Source organism: Medicago truncatula, chromosome 4, assembly GCF_003473485.1.
Source record: "Medicago truncatula cultivar Jemalong A17 chromosome 4, MtrunA17r5.0-ANR, whole genome shotgun sequence".
NCBI classification, from domain to species: Eukaryota; Viridiplantae; Streptophyta; class Magnoliopsida; order Fabales; family Fabaceae; genus Medicago; species Medicago truncatula.
In genome coordinates, this window is record NC_053045.1 from 10,946,971 (window position 1) to 10,971,931 (window position 24,961).

The following is a 24,961-nucleotide window of genomic DNA, read 5'->3' on the forward strand; positions in this document are numbered from 1 at the left end:
TCTGTACCTTTTCGTTTTTGGTTTTGATCCCTGTAATATAGTCAGGGATCATCTGTCAGTTCACATAAGCGTGTTTGGCCAAGTCAGCACCTGCCATGTAACTCACCGTTAGCTAGCAAGGCGTTTTTGTAACAGAGTTTGACGGGAGGGACGAAAAGCAAAAAGTTATTAACTTACAGGGGTTGTTTTAAAACAAAAAAAAAGATACAGAGACAAAAACCAAAAACACGCAAAATTACATGGACGATTTACATATTTAAACCTTAAAATTATTTTAAAAAAACATGTAAAAAGTAAATAATTTGAAAATTAATTTTCAAAAATTAAAAAAAAAAACTTTTTTCTTTTGAAAAAACGTAACTTTTTTTCTTTCAAAAATCAGAAAAACATTCAGATTTTTTTTCTCAAAATAAAATTGAGTAAACCATTAAATTGATCCCTATCTTTATATTAAGTTCTCAAATTTGGACCCTGACATAATATCTTTTGGATATTATTTGGTACCTTAATGATTTAAAAAATAAATCAAATTAACTCATTAAAATTAAGAGAGATACACTATATAAAAAATAACAAATAATTATAATTATATAATTGAAAATCAAATAATCAAACCACTCGGTATCTCACGTCCCTCAAACAAAACAAAAAATTAAAACCCATTCTAATCAATCGATCTCACCTAAGCTTCAATCGATCACCAGTTTCATTCTTAAATTCCACTTACAATTCTTTCAATCAATTTCCAATTTTGCCTCTCCAGTTCCTCTCTCCCATGCCATCAAACCCTTCAATAGAACTATCTCCTTCCTCAAACAAACCTTTCAATCGAATCTCCAGTTCATCATCAAACTCTCCCTCTCTATAGTACCAGATTAAACTTCAGTTGGTTTTAATTTGAATCTTTTGTACATGTTTTAATTAGTTTCTCAATTGCTATCGAGGTTCACAATCGTTCTGAAGTTTTGCAATTGAACTCCCTCTCTATAGCATCCAGTTCCCTAGTCAATCAGAGTGAAGGTATTCAAATCATTTATCTATTACTTTTTTCTTTCATTCATCGATCTCAGTTGAATTGCAATTAAAGTTTTTAGGTGATGTTATTCTCTAGCTTTGTTTTGTTCCTTTAATTGTATAAGTTTTAGTTAGTTTTAGAACTTTAGCACTTCGTCATGGTGTTTTTCATGCTGGAAAGCCTATGCACCATGTGAACAACGTCGTGAGATAGGATGTATATTTTATTTATTTTTCAAAAAATATTTATTTATTTTTTACGATCAAGGGACTATGCTATTTATTTAGGTAGAAATCATGGGGCTATATAATCTGTTATCGAACATATATTATTTTCATTTTTCTAATAAATACATAAACAGGGTACAAATTAATGGAGTGTTTTCAAGTTGAGATGGATAGATTGATGCCGTTCTAATTGGTTAAGGTAGGTGTGACTTGTTTCGGTGGAAGTGGGTTTGAATACCTCTTTACAGGCTTGGCGAGTTTTGGTATGTTGTGATTATGTGTTTTGAATTTAATATAGATTTGTGATTATGTGTTTTTTAGGACTAGGCTCCTTTTGTTTGTAAGGCAGAGAAGTTGATAGGTTAGGATTAGGCTCCTTTTCATTCAAGTATCCTCACTTAGTAATAGGTTAGGATTATGAGATTGTTGATAAGTTGATTCATGACACTAGCTTAACAATATAAAATATGAACAATTGTGTGCTGAAATGGACTTTGCTTGTGTTTTTCTTGGTTTTGATTTTGGGTAAAGGGGAATGATAGAACTCTATTACTTAGGGAAAGGGGGTTTTCTGAATCATAGAGGCGAAGTTTTGAGGAAATTATAGCAGTAATTGTCATCTTCCATTTTTCAAAGTTGTGTCTGTATTATGACATCCACCTCCCAAGAACTTAATCCATGCATAATGGGTGGTGCACTATCAATTGTATTACAATTTCATTAGATGTTCTGGCTGTGAGTTTCGAAGAGGAAGTTTCCTGTGAAATGAATCTTCTAAATTGAGTTACAATGTTATTGCTCTTAATAGTATGTATTGGGTTGAGTTTAATTTTGAGATCTTGACCCAAGCATGAGACAATATATTTTGAAAAACAAAAATGTTTTTTGAAATTTTAGTCCAATCAGGTTATTTCAGAAATCTTGTTTCTTGTGGGAAGTATGAAGCGTGTTTCAAATCTGCATTCAGCATTTTGTTGTGTAGAATGATGTCAAATTCCAAGTAGTGGTTTTACAGCATTTGCAAATTTTATATTTCATGATAATGAGCTTTTGCAACTGTCCATAAACATTTGACGCTTAAAAACATTTTACGCTTAAGAGTTCATTGCAATAAGAAATAAAAAATGGATCAAAAGTTTAAAATTGAACCAACTCATGTTTATCATTCTTATGAACTGATTGACAATGTTGAAGTGTGACCTCTTCATCCTTATGAATTATAGTCATTCTTTCTACACTTCATTATTACTTACTTTTGGCCATGCTTTCTTTCTGAATTTGTTTTTCAGAGGAAGAAAGAGTGTTTCGCATCGTGCCTCTCCACTTGTTATGAGCTAATACGGCCAGATGTTGCATTAGAGCTAGCCTGGAAGAACAATATGATGGATTTTCCTTCCCTTATCTCTTACAGGTATGTTTTTCACAATGGTCTCTTTCATTACAATTATTATTAAGGACAAACTTTTTCCCGTTTGTTAATAATGATTTTTAATTTTTCCTTAGTCTATTCCGGAATATACGAGCAATGTAGATGAGCTTAAAAAAGACAGAGTTGAATCAGAATTTGAGAAGAAGGTTAAAGAAAAGGAAAGAAAGAACATTATTGCCCAACAGGTACTTTTTTTCCTGGATTTTTCGATTCTTTTTATAAATAAAAGCCAGATTTTATCTTTTATTTCACTATTGAATCGACCCCACAAATATTTTCAATGATCTTTAGAAAATGGATCTATGTTCAGCTGCTACCTATTCCAGTGCAAAACTTCTTGATATATAAAATCATTAATTACATATTCAAAATGGTTCTGAAGTAAATGTTAGTTAATCTTGTCTATCGTTGATAAGTCCAGATTGGTTTATTTATTTTCTTATTCTTACTTCTAATCGGTTCAGTAAGGGAACGTGTATTGAATATTCATCTTCGTTTGAGGAATTGAATATGTAATACATGATAAGACTGTCCATTACCACTAAGAGTGAAGGGTACATACGTCTGAGTATAGGGGCGTATCGAATACGATACAGTAGCTATTTTGAAGTATCCGTGCTTCATAACTTTTAATAATAATATAGCAAATATAATAAAAATTCTTTATTAAAAAATAAATAATAATTGTTTTTGAAGGAAAAAAAATATAATAATTTTTTTTATCTTTTCAATAACAAAAAATAGATCATTCATGCTCCTAATTATATACTGTGATAGATTATTATTATTATTATTATTATTATTATTATTATTATTATTTTGAAAGAATTATTATTATTATTATTATATAAAAAATAAATAACAAAACTCAATTTATATGCCTCACACTGTTCGTTATTTATAACAAACAAATACATAACAAAACACAAAAAACCTTCACTTCGCTCAGGTTCCCATCATTCAAAAATTCAGAAATCCAAATCCATTCATCCTAACTCTCAAACAGGTCCCCCAATTGGTTCCTAATCTAATTTACCCTAAACCAATACTTCATCAATCTAATTCCCAAAACCTTCACTCATCAATTCACTTCGATTAGCTAATCGCTCATCTTACGTTTCCTATCGTATACAGGTTCCCAAATCCTTCACTTCGCTCAGCCCATTGCTTAGTTATCTCATCTCACTTGGCTGCTGCAACCAGGTTCCAAACTATTTTATCTCTTTCTCTTGTTTTTATGTTGTAAATTATGTTAACCTGAATTGGGTGTGCACAATTTAAATGTTTATCTGTTAAGGTTTTGATTTTTCTTTCTAGGATTTTGTCAATTTGTTGGTGATTTGGATTGTTTTATGGACTTATATGTTTTAGTTAGTGAATATTTTATGGTCTATCTTTTACAGTTGAATCCTTGTTTGCTTCAATCTAGTGTATGGATTTTTGATAGTTAATTGTTTTTTAATTAGTAATTAGGGAAATTAGATTTTTTGATGTTTTAATTTTGCGTGCCTTTTAACTTGTTTATGTCCATGTTTAATTTTGTGTGCCTTTTAACTTTTTTATGTACAGTAGTTAGTTACCGAGTTTTATATGTATATAGATGGATGACAATGATAACATAAGGAGCAATGGAAGAGGTGTTGGTATAAGCATCAACAAAGTTAGGGGAAAAGGGAGAGGTAAGCATAAAGTAGAAAATACATAGGTGATGTAGTGTCCTGCAGTAGCCATAGTAAATATGCAAGTTATAATTTAGGCTACCAATGGAAATATAATTCCAAGAACATTGAAACACGACTTCTAATAGTTATGTATAGCAGCCTTTTCGAATTTTTGGAAGGCATGTGAACAATGTGGAGGCCTAAAGAACACGACAATTGCTCTTTTCGTTTTTGAAATTGATCTTTTTTTCAACTGTCGTTGGTATTTTTTTAATTGTTCAACTGACTTTAATAGTGTCTGGCGGTGGTTAACTATTTTGGGTCAACGGTAGTTGGAGAAAAAAAAAAATCAAAAGTGAAAAGAGCGATTTTTAAAGAACATATCTGATAGAGCAGAGCCAATAAAACAGAGTAAATCAATAGAAACATGGGAATAATGATGAATATTATTAACTCAAAAGAGTTAGAAGTTCCGGAGCAAAGCTCCTAGTTTGATGTCTGGTTTATCCTATATTATTTACATTGCTTGTATTGCAGAGGATATACAAGTGGCTTCCTGAGCATGTGCAAGACATAAAGAAGACTTATCTTCATAAGGTATCTAGTGGGTACCAAAATACAATGTATCGGGTACGAAAAGGAATAAACAAAGGCGAATGGATCCCTGTTGAATTGCGTGAAAAATTAGAACCAAATTGGGAAGATAGTAAATGGAAGGACAAGACAGAAGTTAATAAGCAAAATAGAAGATCCTCTGATGGTCCGTTGCACGCTTGTGGGTCAATTCCAACAACTGAGCATTCTAAAAGATTAGTAAGTAAACAAATTATATTTGCAGTAAAGCATAGTAATTTAAATTAACAATAATACTAATATATCTATTTTGTACTATAGAAAACGGACTCAAACATGACTCCAAGCTGATGGGAGGTGTATCAAAAGACACACAAAATGTAAGGTGATCCATCAAAGTGGTTATCCTCCAAATCTCAGATGGTTGTGGTGAGTTACAATTCGATAAGATTATCATTTCTAGTTTTGTCAAATAAACATAAAACAATTGAAACTTAGTTATTAATTAAAAGCTAGTTTTAATTTGTCTAAGTTGTTATTAGTTGGTTTATATATGAATTTAATTAAGGTAATTGTAGTAATTAATTTAATTTCATATTTTTGTAGTTAAGAATTAAGGCGAACTCTAATTTTATAAGATGAATATGAAAGACGGATTTCTGAAAGGAACTCACAGCATACAAAGGGGGATGATGTGTCGACTGACCATCAGTCATACAACTTCATCTTCTTAGACGTAGTTGGAGGAATCGACAAGAAATGATGCATCTACGGTTTGGGAGCAGAGACAGGAAAATACAAGCCTTCTTCATGCAGATCATCTGACGACATCTCACCATCTGAATATGCGCATATGAGGACTCACCATCTGAATATGCGCATATGAGGACTGCAATATCTAAAATGTCAGCTGAAAACATGGAACTCAAGGAGCGGTTAAAGATTAATGAGTAATTGATTCATGCACAGGAGGAGTCACGTTTAGCTCGAGAGTAGTCACAACAGTCACAGTAGGATTCGCGATTGATCCGAGTGCAGATCCAGAAATTCATGGAGTCTTCTGCACAAGGTCATTCACATCTGCCTCCATATCGACCTCATCTTTACAGTTAGGATCAACATCTATGTCCAGTTACTTGATTATTTATCATATTATTTTGAGAATTTGATTATAACTTTTAGTTTAAAGTAAATTTTATAATACTATTTAGTAATTATTTCAATATATTTTGATGCAAAAGATAAGTAGTGTGATTTTTGTGAATGCAATCAAAAAGGTTTTTCATTAAATATCAATGTTATTTTTATCGCATTTTATCATATTAATGTTTTTTTTTTTTGGTACAATCATATTAATGTGTTTTATACTGTGATTTTTCATCACTTTGTTATATATTCCAAAAGTGCTTTCCAAAATTAATTTTAAGGAAAAGAAAAATTGCTTTTTCCAACGGAAAATCTAATATGGTCACAAAATCTGTCTTGTAAAGAAGCGTCGGCTTACGAGCGTCGCTACACATATTCCAAGATAATTAGCGACGGGAGTATTCTCTCAGTAATTTGCAATGGATTTTTCCTCAGAAATTTGTGACGGATATTGATTACGTCGGTACTTTGTGACGGAAAACTGGTTTTCCAATATCCATATTATGAAAGCATTAGCGACGGATTGTTTTGGTTTGCGACCGACCTCACACCACCGCAAAGAGTGACGGAATTGATTTTCCCTCGCAACCTGTTTCCGACCCCATTTTTACGACGGATTTTGGTGGCGTCGCAAAATCCGTCAGAAAGTCATTGCTACGGATTTTTGGCCATTTTGCGACGGATTCCGGCCGTCGCTAACTCCGAGTTTTTCTAGTTGTGCAAATTCAACATCATAATCTATCATTTTCATTTAAAAATGGTCAAGACTAGAACCCTTACCTTAGATGCTTAGATGCTCTCCTTCCTAATCGAATAACCTTTAAATTTATACGCATCACTCTTCGCTCTGCTAACTCAACTCCAATCGACCAAGACGACCACAAGAAAACATGCTTTTATCCCATGCGTTGAAGGCTATAAGAGGGTGGATATAGTTATCGGCATATGAGGGATAGAGAATTGAGAGGGTTTATTATTCTTTTCTTCTAAAAGTGATACATGGCATGTGCGAGACTAATATCTATATACTAAAATTATGTTATTCTAATAATATATAAGTAGTACCAGAATGTATGGATGGGGTTACAACTTAAAGCTATTAGGAGAAGTAATAATGGTTGGGTGCTTGAATAAAGGAAGAAAATTGATGCAAGGGATTATATGAAATGGCTCGTATAACACACTTGTGCAGTTAAAGGACAAAACTGATGCAATGGAATTGAAGGGGAAAGGCTCGTGTAATTTAAACTAGTGGAAGGAAAAATACCTATGAGAAAATTCAGATAGGTGGTTAATGTGTGGCTTGGTTTTAGGAACAAAATAAACAAAGTGGCATAGACATAAGGTAGCAGCAGAAATCTCTACAATACCAATTATTTGACTAATGCCATGCTTCCTAATGTTGCCATTATTTCTCACAAGTACAGCCACTAAGCCAATAATTAGGAGGAAAACGTGTAGTTTTAATTTAAATGACTAAGTCACAATTGCAAACTAATTAACACAATAATTAATATAACACAAAATGAACTTTAAAATAAATTACAAATAAAAATACACCATTAAATGATTAGAATTAGAATAAAATAAATTATGTAAAGAATGATCATTTATTTTGTCGCACCAAATTGATTAATAAAAATGAAATAGATGGAATCAAATTCAATTAATAAACCAAAATAAGGAATGCCAAGATGTTGTGAAGTTTCTCGCTTAGAAAATAAATTGTTGAACAACGCCTTCATTCAAAAGTGTTAATCTTTGAAGGATTGTTTGAAGAATTGATTTTGTGGTTTAAATATGTTCCATAGTTCTTGAAGAACTTCAAAATCAATCGTTATCTTCCATGAATTCCTTAATAATTCAATAGTGATGCATCCCTGATGGATTGCAGAAAGAATTGATTTGATTTTGAGTTAGTTATTGAAGAACATAAAAATTCAATTTTTATTCTGCAATAATATATGAGCTGGCTACACATATTCCATACATATTCTTATCACTGGCCTATCTAGTTAAATTCTTGTGTGCTGCCATCCGACCATTCTAAATATCTGCTTCCTTGTTAATAGGACCATCGATAATTAAATATCAATAGCACCTTGATGCAATTTGATCGTGTCGTGGTGTGTCAAAAAATGTTACCTTGATGCAACACAGAAAAATATCTGGCAAGATATATAGTACTTGATCATGTCGTCATGTGTGGAAAAATGTCACCTTGATGCAACTTGTCCACTCCAAAATCACATGTATCAACGTGAAAAAATTCACAAAAGCTGAAGACTTTTCGTACATGAGAGTGGACTCACAAAGACCAAGACTAGTATAAAGCAGCTAGTCACTCTTGTGTTTTATGTACCAAACTCAAAAATCAAACTAAGATGGCTTCCTTTCGCTTCCTAGTGTTGCTTCTTATTGTTCTCATTGTCATCCCTCAGGGTTTTGCACAATATGGACCACGCCCAACACCTTATGGAGTGCGGCAGCCACCAGATAAGAAGTTAACAGTGTACACACCTTCGATCAAAAAGATGCCGGTTGAAAAATCATCAGTGTACAAACCATAAGTTGAGAAGCCCTCCGTTTTCAAGCCACCGGTAAAGAAATGAGAAGCCTTGATATTAGAAGCCGCGTCACCACCAAATTAAGTACCCCTATGCAGATGATTGTACTCATTTCTAAGGAATGCTATTAAGAAAATATGGCCTAATAAGTGATATGTACGTATATAGTTCCTGTCCTTGAAAATAAGTAAACAATATAGTGATGTCGATGGTTTTATCTAACTCTTTGATTGTGAAAGGGAAGTTTATTACAAATAATGTTGATTTTGGATTGGCAAATGTTTATGCTCCGTGTGATAATAGAGGTCGTCAGGACTTATGGCATGCGCTTGGTGGTATTCTTCAAAGGCATAATTCGAGTGCTTGGTGTGTTCTTGGTGATTTCAACGCTATTCGATCTAATGTAGAACGGAGAAGTCGGTCAGTGAACAATAATAATGATGATTTTGCTCCTTTCAATCATTTTATTGATGGTAATTTTCTTGTCGATTTGCCTCTCTGTGGTCGCAATTTTACTTGGTATCGTGGAGATGGTTTGTCAATGAGCCGTCTAGACCGTTTTTTATTATCAGAAGCCTGGTTTTTGTTGTTTCCTAATTGTATTCAATCAGCTCTTCCAAGGGGGCTGTTAGATCGTTGTCTGATCATGCTAACAATCGATGATCAAAATTGGGGACCAAAACCTCTTAGAATGCTGAAATGTTGGTCAGATATTCATGGGTATTCTGATTTTGTAAAAGAGAAATGGCAATCTTTTCAAGTACATGGCTGGAGTGGCTTTATTCTTAAGGAAAAATTGAAGAGGTTGAAAGCGGAGTTGAGGAGTTGGCATTTGAATCACACTTCGAACCTTGATAGCAAAATTGGTGAAGAAAAAAATCGGTCGGCGGAGTTAGATGTGATTGGGGAGAGCCGCGGTTTGGAGAGTGAGGAGGAGATCGAGTTACCTTGTTTACCTGCAGATATCTTGGCTTTCTCAAAATTACAAGCTAGTATTATGTGGCAGAAGTCGCGAGTCACCTGGTTCACAGAGGGTGATGCAAACACAAAAAAAAATTCACTGCATAATGTCTTCTCGTAGGCGATCTAATGCGCTAGTTTCTTTATCTGTTGATGGGGTTTCAATTGAAGGAGTATCTGAGGTGCGTCATACAGTTTACCAACATTTTAGAGATCATTTTAAGAGGACATCTAATCAGAGACCTGACATTGGTGGGTTGATGTTAACAACGCTATCTGCGGTGGAAGGAGCGGACCTAATTAAACCATTTTTGTTGGAAGAAATAAAGGCATCAATCTAGGACTGTGATAGCTTCAAATGTCCGGGACCTGATGGTATTAATTTGGGATTTTTTAAAGATTTTTGGGATTTGTTGAAGATTGATTTGTTGAATTTTTTTGCGGAGTTTTACCATCACGGTAAGCTTACTAAAGGTCTCAACTCAACTTTTAAAGCACTAATTCCAAAGGTTGATAATCCGCAACGGGTGGCTGATTTCCGTCCAATTTCTCTAGTGAGCAGTGTTTATAAAATTTTGTCCAAAGTGCTGGCTAACAGGTTGAGAAATGTGGTCGGTAATGTTGTTTCCACAACTCAGTCGGCATTCATTAAGGGTAGGCAAATTTTGGATGGCATATTGATAGCAAATGAGCTTGTTGATGATGCTAAAAAGTCTAATAAAGATCTTCTTCTTTTTAAAGTTGATTTTGAGAAGGCATATGACTCGGTGGATTGGGTACCTTGATGAAGTGATGTCTAAAATGAATTTTCCGTTATTATGGCGTGCCTGGATTATGGAGTGCGTAACGACAGCAACAGCTTCAGTCTTGGTAAATGGGTGTCCGACAGATGAGTTTTGTTTTGAAAGAGGCTTGCGTCAAGGGGACCCTCTCTCCCCTTTCTTGTTTTTGTTGGCATCCGAGGGCCTTAATGTTATGATGAATGCTATGACAGCCAACTGTATTTTTTCTCCGTATAATATTGGGACACAGACTGTTGTGCTTGTTTCTCATCTTCAGTTTGCCGACGATACCTTGTTGGTTGGGGTTAAGAGTTGGTCTAACGTCCGAGCTTTGAAGGCGGTGTTAGTTTTATTTGAATCCATTTCGGGACTGAAAGTCAATTTTAAATAAAGTATGCTTTTTGGTGTTAACGTGAATGAATCTTGGCTTCATGAAGCTTCTTCGATTTTGAGGTGTAAGCATGGGCGCCTTCCGTTTGTTTATCTGGGGCTGCCTATTGGTGGTGATCCGCAGAAACTTCATTTTGGTATCCGTTGGTTGATAGGATCCATAAACGGTTGTCTGGATGGAAGTGTAAAAATTTGTCTTTGAGTGGTCGGCTGGTTTTGCTCGAGTCTGTTTTGTCCTCCGTTCCAGTTTATTTCATTTCCTTCTTCAAAGCTCCCTCAGGTATTATTTCTTCCCTTGATTCTATTTTTTCTAATTTTTTTTAGGGGGGTAGTGAGGACGTGAGAAAAATTTCTTGGATTAAATGGGATAAATTTAGTTTACAAACGGAGAATAGAGGTCTGGGGGTTAAGAGGTTGAAGGAATTTAATATTTCTCTTTTAGGTAAGTGGGTGTAGAGGTTATTTGAGGAGAGGGAGGGAGTAGGATCGGTTTGGTGGCGCAACCTAAACCAAATCAGGTCGGGTGTGGGTCTTGTTGATTCTAGGTGGTTGGTAGATAACATTACTCGGAGGGTGGGTGATGGTCGGGATACTTTGTTTTGGTTGGACCCGTGGCTGGATGATTGTCCTCTAGCAAGTTCTTTTGGTCGTCTTTACGCTCTTGCGGACAATAAACTAGCTACGGTGTCAGAGATGTTTGAGTTAGGGTGGGGGGTTGGAGGTGAAGCGTGGAAGTGTCGTAGGAGGTTATTTGCGTGGGAGGAGGGGCTGGTTTTGGAGTGTGTGGAATGGGTGTCTTCTTATATTTTGCAGGTTGGCACGGTAGATATGTGGGTGTGGAAACTCCATACATCGCAATGTTACACGGTTAAATCAGCATACTCTTTTTTTACAGCGGTTGATGCAAATCTAAATGAAGGTTTTAATAGTTTCTTGTGGCTTAAAGCAGTTCATTTGAAGGTGAATCTTTTTGTTTTGCGACACTTCTTGAACAGACTTCCTATCAAGGATAATCTTTATAGGTGAGGTGCTATTGATGCTCCTCAACTATCATGCGCGACCCTGTGTGGTGATTTCGAAGACAGAGATCACTTGTTCTTTCGGTGTGATGTGTACGGTCACATTTGGCTTTTGGTTTCAAAATGGTTAGGAATTGTTTCGGTTTTTAACGGCACCACTTGTACTCACTCTCATCAGTTTTGTGGTCTTGGAGGTTTTTCCAAAAAGTCAAAGACAGTGTATACTATTTTATGGCTTTCGGTGATTTTTGTTGTTTGGAAAGACCGTAATAATAGGATTTTCCAAAACAAATCAGATCAGCTTGAGACTCTTGCAAAAAAGGTGAAACTCCAAACGTTCTGGTGGCTGAAATCGCACTATGCCTTGTTCGATTTTGAGTATTCCTATTGGAGGTTAAATCCTTTATGTTGTATTTAAGCTTTACTGTAATTTTTAGTCTGATTCTGACTTAACATTGATGTAATTTCTTTTTAACAGCTTCTCGTAAGCACATCTTATGTTTGTGGAGCTGTCTATTTCTTTAATAATATATTGTTTAGCTTCTTAAAAAAAATATAGTGATGTATATTGGCAAGATAGGTATTGCGAGTGTAAAATTTAGCAACAGAAAATGGTGGCTTTTGTACTGCAAATAATATAATAAGAACTTTATGGTTTAGTTGTTCTATTGTTGGTTTTTTTCTTTTTCTTCTTTTGATTCACACTGGTTGACTAAATCGTGAAACAAACTTACTAATTTCAGTATTGTCTTTTTGTAATATAAATTTCTTTACTGCCTTAACATGCTAGTCTTACATATGGGTGTGCATGGTTATGTTCGGGATAAAAACTCAGCTGAACTGAATTGTTTGTTAAATTTAAAATAATTGAACTGAATTGAACTGTTTGCTTTCTGAACCGAACCAAACTGTTCAGAATTGATTAATCTATTACCAGTTTAGTATTGAGCCTACAGGGTCACACACAAACGAGTGTTTTATTCTTGCTAAAGAATTATTTTACTATTTGATGATTAAATTGAAGAATTTAATTAATCAAAATATAAATTTTCTAAGTGGAATATTATTGTATATATGCTAGTACAAAGAATACAAATAATATATATAAATAAATTAGGCATATTATTTATTTTTAAAATAAATAAAAAATTAAACTAGGTTCATTGAATAGATAATGTATTTGGTGTATATAAAGACCAAATACATTAGTTATTAAATGAATCTAAATAGTACTTTTTCTGCTTATAAATGTGAACGGATTGAGTATAAAAGAAGAATCTATTTTTACGTTCATTGAATAATTCATGTATCTAAACTATAATATAAATTAAATGCATCATTAATTCAATGAACCTAAAAAAAATCTTCTCTTATGTTTAGGACCAGAATGAGTATAAAAGAAACTAGTCACTCTTGTGTTTTAAGCACCAAACTCAAAAATCACTAAGATGGCTTCCTTTCGCTTCCTTGTATTACTTCTGGTTAGTTTGACGGCTACCGCTCACGGTTGTATTGATTGTAACAAGCAGCGTCCTTCATTTGGTACTAAATGTTGTGATCCACACTATTATGAAATACCAACTGAGAAGTTATCCGACGTGTACAAGCCTTTGGTTGAGAAACCACCGGTTTACAAGCCATCAGTAGAGAAATCAAATGAATACAAACCACTAGTTGATAATCACCCGGCTTACAAGATACCACTCGAGTCCCCGTTTTACAAATCATCTATAAAGAAACCTCCGGTGTACAAGCCTTTGACCAAAGCCACCAACTTATAAGTTCTAAGTTGAGAAGCGACCGGTTTATCAGACTCCAATATATGAAAAGCCATGTAACTAAATAAAGTACTCTCATTGTAAAATGGAGCTTTTGTACTCCAAATTATTAATAAGAATTTTATGGTTTAGATTGTGTGCTGGTTGACGTGATTTAACATATTCATTTCTATATTGCCTTCACAAACTGTATATCCAAATAATTTTAGTTAATTTCTTTTCATAATTGTAATTAAGTACAAGGTGCACATGAAGATAAGTATGAATGAGAGCCAACATAAAATTAGAATAATTAATTTAGGTGTGTCATCGTGAACTAAACTCAATTGGTATGAACAATGTATAATATATGTAAGTAGTGGCGGAGCCAGGAAATTTATGGAGCCCGGGCGAAAAATTTATCGCAACTTCACATGTGATAATATATAAACAGTCATAAATCTATTTTTTTTTAAAAAAAATCGAAATAAAAGAGGTTTATCATTTTGTCAACAAAAGTACAATTTAAAATAGGGTTATTAATTGAAATTGACCATGTAATATACATGAAGTCTGAAAATTGACCTTGTAAATTAAATCGCATGTATTCTGATCATGTAATTCAGGATTTTTATTATTTATAACCTGTAGTATACGAGAAGTCCAAAAAAGCAACCGAGAGATTGAATTTTTTCATGATTTCTTAGAGGCGAGTTATGGCTTTACACAAAAAAAATTATAAAAATTTTCGAAAAACGACAAACTAATTATGAATTTTTAAAGTGTCAAAAGCTCAAAAAACAAAACAACGGCAATCTCGACCTATAAATCAAATTTTGAGCTCATTATTTGCAGAGACATCTATAAAAATACATAAAAAGAATCTGTAAAGTTTCATAGCATTTCGAAGTCGTTTATTTATTTTGATTTTTCAACCAAAACATGCAAAATTGAAATTTTGTTCCGTGTAAGTGTATACTCACAAGTCAAATTTAGTTCCCTAATTTTGTAGGCATGATTAGAACATGATAAGAACCTTCACAATGAAATTTTGTACTTTTTAAACGAGATACAAATTAATTATAAGTTAGTTTAAGAAATTCATAATTATGAGGGAATAAAAATTCATAATTAATTTATCCCTGGTCGAAGAAATTTAATTTTTTGTGTAAAGCTATATTTTAACGTGCTAAACATGTATGAAAAAAATAGTGAAAAAATTCAACCTGTAGGTCACATTTTTAGACTACACGTATATTATAGGGTGGTCAAAAATAAGAAGAAATTCAAGTTACTATGCTAGAATATATGTTTTATATTTTATTGGGTCATTTTTCAGACATAAAGTATATTACAGGGTCAATTTGAACAATTAACCTGTTAAAATAAGAGAGATGAATCCGACACTGGTGTGCTAAATAAAATTCCGAGACCTATTTGCGTGTAAGAATTTTCAGATTGCCCAAATTTTTCCTTTTGTAAATGTGTTAATGGACTTTTTGGTTGGGTCTAATGTGCAAAAATTATCGATTGAGCCCGGGCGACCGCCAGGGGTCGCCGGACGGTGAAACCGCCCCTGTATGTAAGGTCTGAGGTTTAAACTCGGCCACTAAAAAAAGTATAATCTTAAATTTGATATTTGGGTCAATGCAGCTTTAGTTTCAAAACTAGGAAATTATCCGTATAAGACAATTTTTAATTTTGTTAAAAGTCCACCTTAAGATTCCTTGAGTCTATTTCCATCTTTATACATCCAGATTTGAATGATATTAATAATACTTGACCAAAAAGTCTCGTTAAATATCAACAAAAAAGATAAATCTTTTAGAGCCGACAAAATGAATTGATTAGGAGGATAATTGATAGACCAAAATAATTCATATTAATCAACTTTTTTAATGGCATATTATTTTTTTTTTTAACAAGCCAAAATGAAATTATATTACCAAAAACAATAGCAATCTCTTAGCACAAGGTGTGCTTAGACTACTACCAACATACAAGGAAATAATATCAAGAGGAAAACACCCTCCGGTGGTTAGCCAATGCCCAAACAAACCAAAGGACTTGACCACCACATCTGAGTTCCGAAAACAAAAGTTACATTTTTAACTTTCAGCCACACTAACGATGACAACTTAATTTTATCTAGCAATCTAGGAGCCTCAGTTACAACATTTTTAAACAAACGATTATTACGCTCACTCCAAATCACCCAAGTAGTCAAAAGCCAGATTAACTGAAGAAACGATCGCCTAGCTTTGGTAAAACCTGACAAACAAGTGAACTGCACGAAGTGATTAGAAATACTGTTGGAGTCGACCCCCACACAACCTATCCAGAGACGCAATTGCTCCTATAAATTCGCAAAAAACGGACATGAAAAAAATAAATGATCTGAAGTTTCAATCGAACTACACCCTGTGACACAAAGAGCATTGTCTAACCGTAAGATACCTTGTTATATTTTCAATTGATATCCATTATATCCATATGTTAACAGTCGGTGCATTTTCTTAAAAAATAGTTGCAAATAAATTTTTCTAGCTGCAGTCAATTAATCAAGCAAGCATAGACAATGGAATTATATGATTAAGAAAAATAAAATAGTACTTTTTTCGGTACAATGGAAAAGTTACTTTTTAACAATGATTTTTTATTTTATTTTTGAAAAACTTTAACAATGAAATTTATTTAACGGAAGTTAGAAAATTTGACGGAAAATCTTAAATTGGATTAAATTGAACTAGTTTTTATTGAATAAGGGAGGGGCAGAGTATTTTGAAATATGAGGGAGGGTAGTGTAATATTTGTATATTTCAGGAGAATACATAGCATATTTTACTCCAAGAGTGTGTTTAGATAAATGAATGTTTTGAGGTAATGTAATGTTTTGAGAAAATTGAAATATTTGGAGGTGAATTCTCTTATTTGGATAATAATTTGAAGAATTTTCAAAATGATGGGAATTTATGAAGTATTTTGTTCAAGACAAATATAGAGAATTTCAAATGACACCTAAAACCTAAGAATTTCAAATTTCTTCATTGTTATAAATTTTTGAATTTTGCAGTTTGGTCCTCAAATTTTTCTAATTGACCCCAATAAATTTCCAAATAATTACAAATTGACCCCTCAAAATTGTCAAAAATTATAATTTGACCCCTCAAAAATTTTGAAAATTACAAATTACCCCCTAAATTCAATTTTCAAATTTGGACCAAAAAATTAAAATTTATAAAATTTGCCCAAAAATAATGAGAGTGAATTTTTTTATTATATCATCCAAACAAAAGTATTGAGAAATGAAAGCATTTGAATTGTCTAAAATTCTAAATTCTTTAAATTCCTAATTACCTCAGTCAAACACACTCTAAAGCTATTGTTTTCGAAAGATTTTTTAAAACATTGACCTGTTTTTTCTTTTGGTGAATCAACGAGTGCACGTTCTTGTGAGGTTAACATATATTATTTTACTATGCAAAAACATAGTTTTTAAATAGTTTAAAATATTTAGATAATATAATGTATTCATATTATTTTATAGAAATATATTAGAATACATTATATTTTAGAATCGATAGATTGAATAGATTTTACGATTGATAGATTTTTCTATCTTCATCTCAAATTATAAGTCATTTTGATCATTTCACATAAATTAAAAATGTAATTAATTTTGCACGAGAAAGAAAAATTATGTGTTATTTGTCAAAAAATTAAATTAATATATTTTGTCATTGTCCAATTATTTTACATATGCATTCAATCATGTTTTGTCATGTCAATTAATGAATATAAAAACATATGATGTGGCAACACATAATTATATGTATATGTAAAATAATTATACACCGACAAAACATACTAATTAAACTCTTGTTAAAATTACTCATCGTTATCTAACGATAAATATGTAAAGGTAAATTTCCACAAGAGCTTGCTTACAGAAATAAATGTTTCTAATTCTTGGTTGAACGAAGCTGTCATGGTTTTGAACTGCCGAGTTGGAACTTTTTTATTTGTGTACTTGGGATTGCCTGTTGGTGGGGATTCACGGAAGCTTGAATTTTGAAGACCGATTCTGAAAAGTATAACCTTTAGATTGTCGAACTGGAAGAGCAAATTTCTTTCGTTTGATGGTCGTCTGATTCTTCTCAAATATATCCTATCATCTCTGCCGGTTTATGTAACGCCCTATTTTAATATTTATTTATTTTATTGATTTTAGAGTCTATTTTTATGACTTATGTGATTTATATGATTTTTGTGATGTGTTGTTGATTTATTAAGTGGCTTATTTTATTATTTAATAGAATAAGATTTGAAAATAAAATAAGATTAAGTTGTGGGGGCTGTTTTGGAAATTAGAAGAGTTTAGTGGAATGAGTGAAAATATTATGTTATTTGGTGTAGAAATATATGTTATTTCGTGTGAAAATATTACGTTATTTGGTGTATAAATATTATGTTATTTGGTGTGGAAATATTACGTTATTTGGTGTAGAAATATTATGTTATTTGGTGTGGTAATATTATGTTACTTAGTGTAGACATATATATGTTATTTGGTGTAGAAATATATATGTTATCTGGTGTAGAAATATATATGTTATAGAAATATATTTGTTATAGAGATATATTTGTTATTTGTTATAGAAATTTTATATATATATATATATATATATATATATATATATTAGAATAGAATATTGAGACTTGGAGGGCAGATTTGGAAATAAGAGAAAATAAGTAGGTTAAGGATTTATATAAAAGGGTAGAGTAAGAATTAGAAAACAAGATTACGTGAAACCTATTTTTGGAGGAAAAAGGAGAAAATCAAGAGAGGAGAGAAGTCAGAGAAGAGAAGAATCTTGTGAGAAGAGGAGCAATCTTGTAGAGTTCGATCGATTAACCTAAGGTAAGGATGGGACTAACTTTCTCTAATTCTAAGTTGTATAATTCTGAAATTGAGTTAAGCATGTTGTAGGTTGTAGTTATGGGAATTTGGGAATTAGGTTTTGAAGTTGTAATTGGTAGTTAATAGAGTAGAAAATCCGTTGAATTTGTGTAGAATTGATGTTCAGATCATGAGTTATTTTTAGTGCGATGTTTTATATGGTTTTGAGTGCCTTAACATGTATAGAAATGATTAGACAAGTTTTTGGATCAAATTTGGACATAGGGAAGTTAAAATTAGGATTTTGGGGTGAAAAGTGGGTTTTTCCCGAGTTGCTCTCTGACAGCACGTCATGTTTCATGTTCTTGCGTCTTTTTCACACGTTTCTGTATTGAATTGGCCTTTGGTGTAAACATGAAAGTTGTAGATAATGGAGTTAGCTTTCCAGTGGCTTTGGTGTGACATGAAAATGATTTTTGGTTCTTGAGATATGATGAAAATACACCAAGGAGGTCTTAGTGAAATCTTATGAAAATTCAGCATAACCGTTTCTAAGTTAATCCAAAACTTAAGGAATAATTTCAAACCTCAAAACTAGAAGTATTATGAGTTCAACTAGGGTGTTTAAGAGTATTTAACCTATGTTGTGATGGATCTTATTTGGTTTGACGTGAATATCTTTGTTGGATAATTTGAAATACATATATTATGTGAATGTTGTTGATGAATAATTTGAGTTACATATATTTACGTAGAAAAGATATGATATAGAAAATAATGTTGTTATACCATTCAAGTTGTTATTATTAATGATGTTATGTTGTGAAGTTGTTGTATGTTGTTGTCTTTGCTGTATTGATTATTAAATCATTAAGTTGCATATGTTGGTCTAAGTTGTTTAAGTTGTAAGATGTTGATCTAAATTATTGGAGTCATATGAGATGTCTAAGTTGTTTAAGTTGTAAGATGTTGAGTCCATGCATACTCATTTAAGTTGAGGGCTTGATGCCCTGTAAGTTGAGGGTTTGATGCCCTGTGAGCCTATTTACGCTCAATACGTTGAGGGCTTGATGCCCTGTAATGTATATTATACATATAATGTTGAGGGTTTGATGCCCTGTGAGCCTATTTACGCTCAATACGTTGGGGGCTTGATGCCCTGGTTGGTACCATATGCATGATTAAGAAATTGAAGTTGCATTTGTCGAGTTTAAGTTGTTGAAGTCGCATTGTCGTTGTCGTTAAGTTGTAATTTATCAATGAGTTGTTAATGAAGAACTATGTGAAGTATTAATATTTATTAATCGTTGTTGTTTATGTTATTATATAATGATGTTTATGATGTGAAGTATGTGATGTTATAAGATGATGTTTATGATGTGATGTTTATGTTATATTATGATGATGTTCATGATGTGATGATTATGTTGTTACATGATGATGTTATGATGTGATGATTATGTTGTTATATGATGAATTATATGCTTATTATTATTGAATGTGAAATCTCACCCCTTCTGCTTGGAAATGTTGCCTTTACAATTGGGTAACTTGCAGGAAATCAAGAATAGCTGTTGAAGTGAGATGACTCTCTCACGTGTCGTCGTCTTAGGGTCGCTCTGATACGTAACGGGATGGGGATTTGCTTGTTTTCCATGTGTTACGTATTTATCATGATTTTATGTTGAAGTTTTGTTTAAACTGGATTTTAATTAAGTTGTTTAATTTGAGGCCGTTGTGCCAACATGATGTTGAACTTAATTGTTTTCCGCTGCAATGAGATTTAATTTGATGACATATGATGATTGAAATAAATAGTAATTTTACTATATTCATATTTGAAAGAAGTGTAGCATCCTGTTTAGTTGTTTTACTCTGATTTATGCAAAACATTTCAAGTTGGGAAAACGGGGTGTTACAGTTTACTTTCTTTCCTTCTTCAAGGCCCCCACAGGTATAATTTCTTACGATGCCTGACACCGCACTGGAGATTGGCCTTTTCTATGCAGCTTGGTTGAAATAGGTTCCACTAAAGGTCTCCATATTTGTTTGGAGACTTCTTCGCAGCAGACTCCCCACAAAAGATAACCTTCTCCGCCGACGAGTCCTCCATCGTGAAGACTCTCTTTGTGTGGGTGGTTGTGGTTACCTAGAGACCACGGATCACCTTTTCTTCCATTGTAATATTTTTGGCAGCTTGTGGTATCTTCTCTATCAGTGGATTGGCATCAATTTCACTCCTCCAGAGTCCGTCCGTGATCTTTATCAGTTTGGCCAGATTAACGCGGTTTCCTCATTCTTTTCTCCATGTGATCTGGCACGCCGGCTGTTGGGTTGTTTGGAAGGAAAGAAATAAAAGAATTTTTACACACACGGCACAGGAAATGGTGAATTTATTGGACAGTGTTAAATTTTTGTCCTTTTCTTGGTTGAAAGCTAAAATGCTAAATACCGCCTTCAGTTATACTGACTGGTGGCGGCACCCTTTGTTATGTATAGGTGTTAGGGACTAGCTTTCTTCTCTTCTTTTTTGTGTTGGACGTTTGTTTTGGCAACAGACTGTAACCTTGTATTTTGTTGGGTGATTCTCTTTTGCACACCTTGTGCTAGATGAATCACTCTTGGTGATTTAATTCCATTTTGATTTTTTCGAAAGAAAAAAAAAAATACTTTTTTAGAAGATTATTTAACTAAAAAGTCAGGTCATAAACCATAGATAAAGTCTTTTAGGCCTTCAAAGTTGGCCTGTTAAGTACATACAGATAACTTGTAAAACCTAACTCGACTAAGCTTATTCTCACTCCAATTCTCAAGTCAATGACTTCCACTTGGTATTATTTATTTTTTTGACAAAAACAAAATGATATTCATTCATCCAAATCGAGAGATTACATCATTCAACACCGCTAAAAACGTAAAGATGAATTTGCGAACAAACTCACATCATCCAAGTTAATAGCATATAACGGCATAATGCCTACAAAAATATATGATAAAAATAAAGTGACTGGAATATCCATGCCTCAAGATCTGCAACGTTGATGCCCAAATCTTTTATTGAATAATCGATCTTTCAATATGAATCAAATGAACACCACAAGAAGACGGGAAATCAAACAACACCGCAAAAGACGGCGAACAACAAACCACCACACTTAGATGATGAAATCACGAAGAAAAAACCTAGATATATGTTAAAATCACTTATTTAGATCGAAATAGAGAGAAAAAGATGAAGTTGGGTGATTTCAGGTCAAAAATTGACCCAAAACCACCCCCTCAATGAAGAAACTGAAAGAGAAAATCTAGAGAGAAAAAATTAAGGCCATCTTGTTGGAGAGGGAGAGTTGAAAAGAAAAATAACTTGGAGGGATAACAATTAAAAGCCAAAGAAACTAAGGCGGTCTTGATGCATAGAGTCCACTTGGTATTCATTGAACTGTAGATATATTAATATTTGATAACGGTAATATTGTAAAAGTATTATTATTTCTCTTTCATTTATATATTTGTCAGGTGATTATTTTACTTTCATCTTGTACTACCTCAGATGATATATATTTTTGTTTGGTAAAATAACATTTTTAGTACTATAGTGTATAAATATTGCCTCCACAATATAAAATTTTTGGATCCGCCATTGATCACAACACCAACTCAGAAAACACATCCCTTCTTCAATCTCCCCCTTCTTCGGTACCAGAAACCGACATAAGATCAGATCCAATTTTTTATTTTTTTTTTAACAAAAATCAGATCCAATTTCTTAATATTGGAATGAATTACAAATGCCAGTTTTTTTTTTTTTTACAAAAATCAGATCCAATTTCTTAATATTGCAATGAATTATAAATGCTAGTCAAAAGTTTACATATATGATACCTTAAAAAAAAAAAAAAAGTTTACATATATGATATACAACTTTATGAACGTTCCCTCAAAAAAAAAATTACTTTATGAACCTATAATAAATGCAAAAGATATGCTTTACTATACAGCTAGGAAAAATGTTGACAACGAGTGTGTAGCAATCGGTTTTCATCTATAAATAAATTGATTGCAAATATTCTCCAATTAATTCCTAGGATAAATATCTCTTAATGTGAATGGACTCATAAAGACCAAAGACCAGTACTATAAAAGAAGATAGTCACTCTTGTGTTCTATGCACCAAACACAAAAATCACTAAGAATATGGCTTCCTTTGGCTTCCTAGTACTACTGGTTAGTTTGATGGTTACCGCTCACTGGTATGTGTCTGCTTGTATTGATTGTGAAAAGTCTCCACCTCGATTTGGTGCTAGATGTTGTGATCCACGCGAGAAGACACCGGTTGAAAACCTACCGGTGTACAAACCATCAATTGAGAAGCCACCGGTTTACAAACCATCAGCAGAGAAACCACTAGTTGATAATCCTCCGGCTTACAAGATACCATTCGAACCCCCGTTTTACAAGCCATCTATAGAGAAACCTCAGGTGTAGAAGGCTTTGACCGAAAAACCACCATCTTTTAAGCCCTAAGTTGAGAAGCGACCAGTTTTCTAGCCTCCAATATATGAGAACCCATGTAACTAAACAAAGTACTCTCCTTATAAATTATGAATAACAAAGAACTTCAAATTATGAATAAGAAAGAACTTTACGGTTTAGATGTTGTGTTGGTTCACTAAATCGTGATTTAACATATTAATTTCTATATTGCCTTGACAAACTGTATCCAAATAATTTGTTGATTTCTTTTCATAATGTAATTAGGAACAAATGTGCACATGAAGTTAAGTATTAGAGCCGACATAAAATTAGAATAACTAATTTAGGTAAGCTTAATATGAAAAATAAAGCGATTCATAATTTTTAAAACGGACGGAGTACAATTGTAGATCTAACTATAATCTTTTAAATTTCCTTAAAATTTTGCAATTTGATGAATAACTTTAGAATATTACTACTTTCTTGGTCTCAAATTAGGTGCCCTTTGTATTTTATTTACTAAAATATCCTTATAGTACGAAATTATTTGAACAGTAAAATGATTAAAATATATAATAAATAAGAATGTGTTAGTGGAAAATAAATAAATAAATATCACATTAATTAATATTATAAAAACAACAAATAAATTGAGACAATGAAAAAACAATAAAAAGAGCATTTAAAATGAAACTAAGGAGTATTATTACCGTTTGAGACTAAAACTTGTGTGGTTCTATAATTTCAAACAAAATATTAGTTCTTAATTTATTTGTTCTAGGTATGCACCCACACGGGTCTAAATCTAATGTCGTGAAATAACTTACGCCATTTGAATGATTTTATGGACATAATTAAGTGTGACTCGACACTCCTTTCAAAAAAAAATTGTGTGACTCGACTAAATATGCTGGCACTCATTACGAGGATCGGACTAAATATCGCAGCCTTGCAGGTGCTATGTAATATCTCACATTTACGAGGTCAGACATCTCTTATGTTGTTTAACCGAAGTGTATCTTACGATTACGATATATTCATGACACTAGTTCTTAGAAATTGTAGTTGGGCCTAACATAACCCCACAATACCAGCTTGTAAGGTGATGATTGCTCCTACTTATAAACACACTGTCAGAGGTCATGTCATATCCGATGTGAGACTCTTAAAACTATTCATTATGGTTTACATCTTTATCCTTCCTCAATAACTGATATTGTCTCCTATACTAATGTTGATTGGGGAGGATGCCCTAATATTAGACAATCCACGTTAGGGTATTGTGTATATTTGGGCGACAATATAATCTCGTGGTCGTCAAAACATCATCCTACTCTATCTCGCTCTAATGCAGAGGTCGAGTATCGGGGAGTGGCTAATGTTGTTTCCGACTCATGTTGGATTTGTAATTTGCTCTTGGAACTACATTGTACGGTTTGTAAGGCGACATTAGTCTATTGCGACAATGTGAGTGCCATTTATCTGTCAAAAAATCTCGTTCAACACCAACGCACAAAACATATTGAAATGTATATTCACTTTGTTAGAGAAAAAGTGGCACGTGGAGACGTTCAGGTTCGTTATGTTCCTTCTCGTTGTCAGATAGGAGATATCTTCACTAAGGGGTTACCTCTTATTTTGTTTGAAGATTTCTACATATGTCTCAACGTTTGTGATCCTCTTGTTTCGATTGCAGGAGTGTGATAGCTTATGGAACAATCTTAATTATTTACAATGAGTCTTTACTAGTTATGATTGTATATTAATGTATATATTTTTTTTTGAAGAAACTAAAATGGAATATATTAACAATAATTGAATATATTAATGTATATTGATATAGGTTAACGTTGATTGGTATATTAATGTATATTAATATAGGTTGATGAGTATCCTAATTTGTGGCATTGTATTTTTGTATATATTGGACTATTGGTCTATATGGAATGAGCAGGACACGAAATAAAATTACTTTAATAACAACGATTTTTGTAAAAGTCCTCATAGAGGTCCTGAGAAAGAGTGTCTCATCGGGTAAAGGGATTTTATGATTGATATATTG

General features: G+C 32.9%; 3 protein-coding genes and 1 pseudogene across 3 annotated transcripts; all 4 read left to right on the top strand.

The window, feature by feature from the left end:
• The first annotated feature begins 621 nt into the window (after positions 1-621).
• LOC25491739 (uncharacterized) lies at positions 622-6,176 on the top strand (annotated as a pseudogene).
• A 2,644-nt stretch (positions 6,177-8,820) lies between these two features.
• Positions 8,821-10,363, top strand: LOC112420761 (uncharacterized). Its single transcript, XM_024780430.1, has 3 exons — positions 8,821-9,652; positions 9,750-9,760; positions 9,998-10,363. The coding sequence occupies exons 1-3, from the start codon at positions 8,821-8,823 to the stop codon at positions 10,361-10,363; spliced, it is 1,209 nt and encodes a 402-aa protein (XP_024636198.1).
• A 2,854-nt stretch (positions 10,364-13,217) lies between these two features.
• Positions 13,218-13,550, top strand: LOC25491740 (repetitive proline-rich cell wall protein 2). The gene has a single exon (XM_013599755.2). It carries the CDS (start codon positions 13,218-13,220, stop codon positions 13,548-13,550), a length of 333 nt encoding a protein of 110 aa, XP_013455209.1.
• Positions 13,551-22,620: 9,070 nt separating this feature from the next.
• LOC25491741 (repetitive proline-rich cell wall protein) lies at positions 22,621-22,911 on the top strand. Its single transcript, XM_013599756.1, has one exon. It carries the CDS (start codon positions 22,621-22,623, stop codon positions 22,909-22,911), a length of 291 nt encoding a protein of 96 aa, XP_013455210.1.
• Positions 22,912-24,961: the final 2,050 nt, after the last annotated feature.

Coding starts and splice junctions, on each gene's coding strand:
- LOC112420761 (XM_024780430.1), top strand. CDS start 8,821: ATGTCGATGGTTTTATCTAACTCTTTGATTGTGAAAGGGAAGTTTATT.
- LOC25491740 (XM_013599755.2), top strand. CDS start 13,218: ATGGCTTCCTTTCGCTTCCTTGTATTACTTCTGGTTAGTTTGACGGCT.
- LOC25491741 (XM_013599756.1), top strand. CDS start 22,621: ATGGCTTCCTTTGGCTTCCTAGTACTACTGGTTAGTTTGATGGTTACC.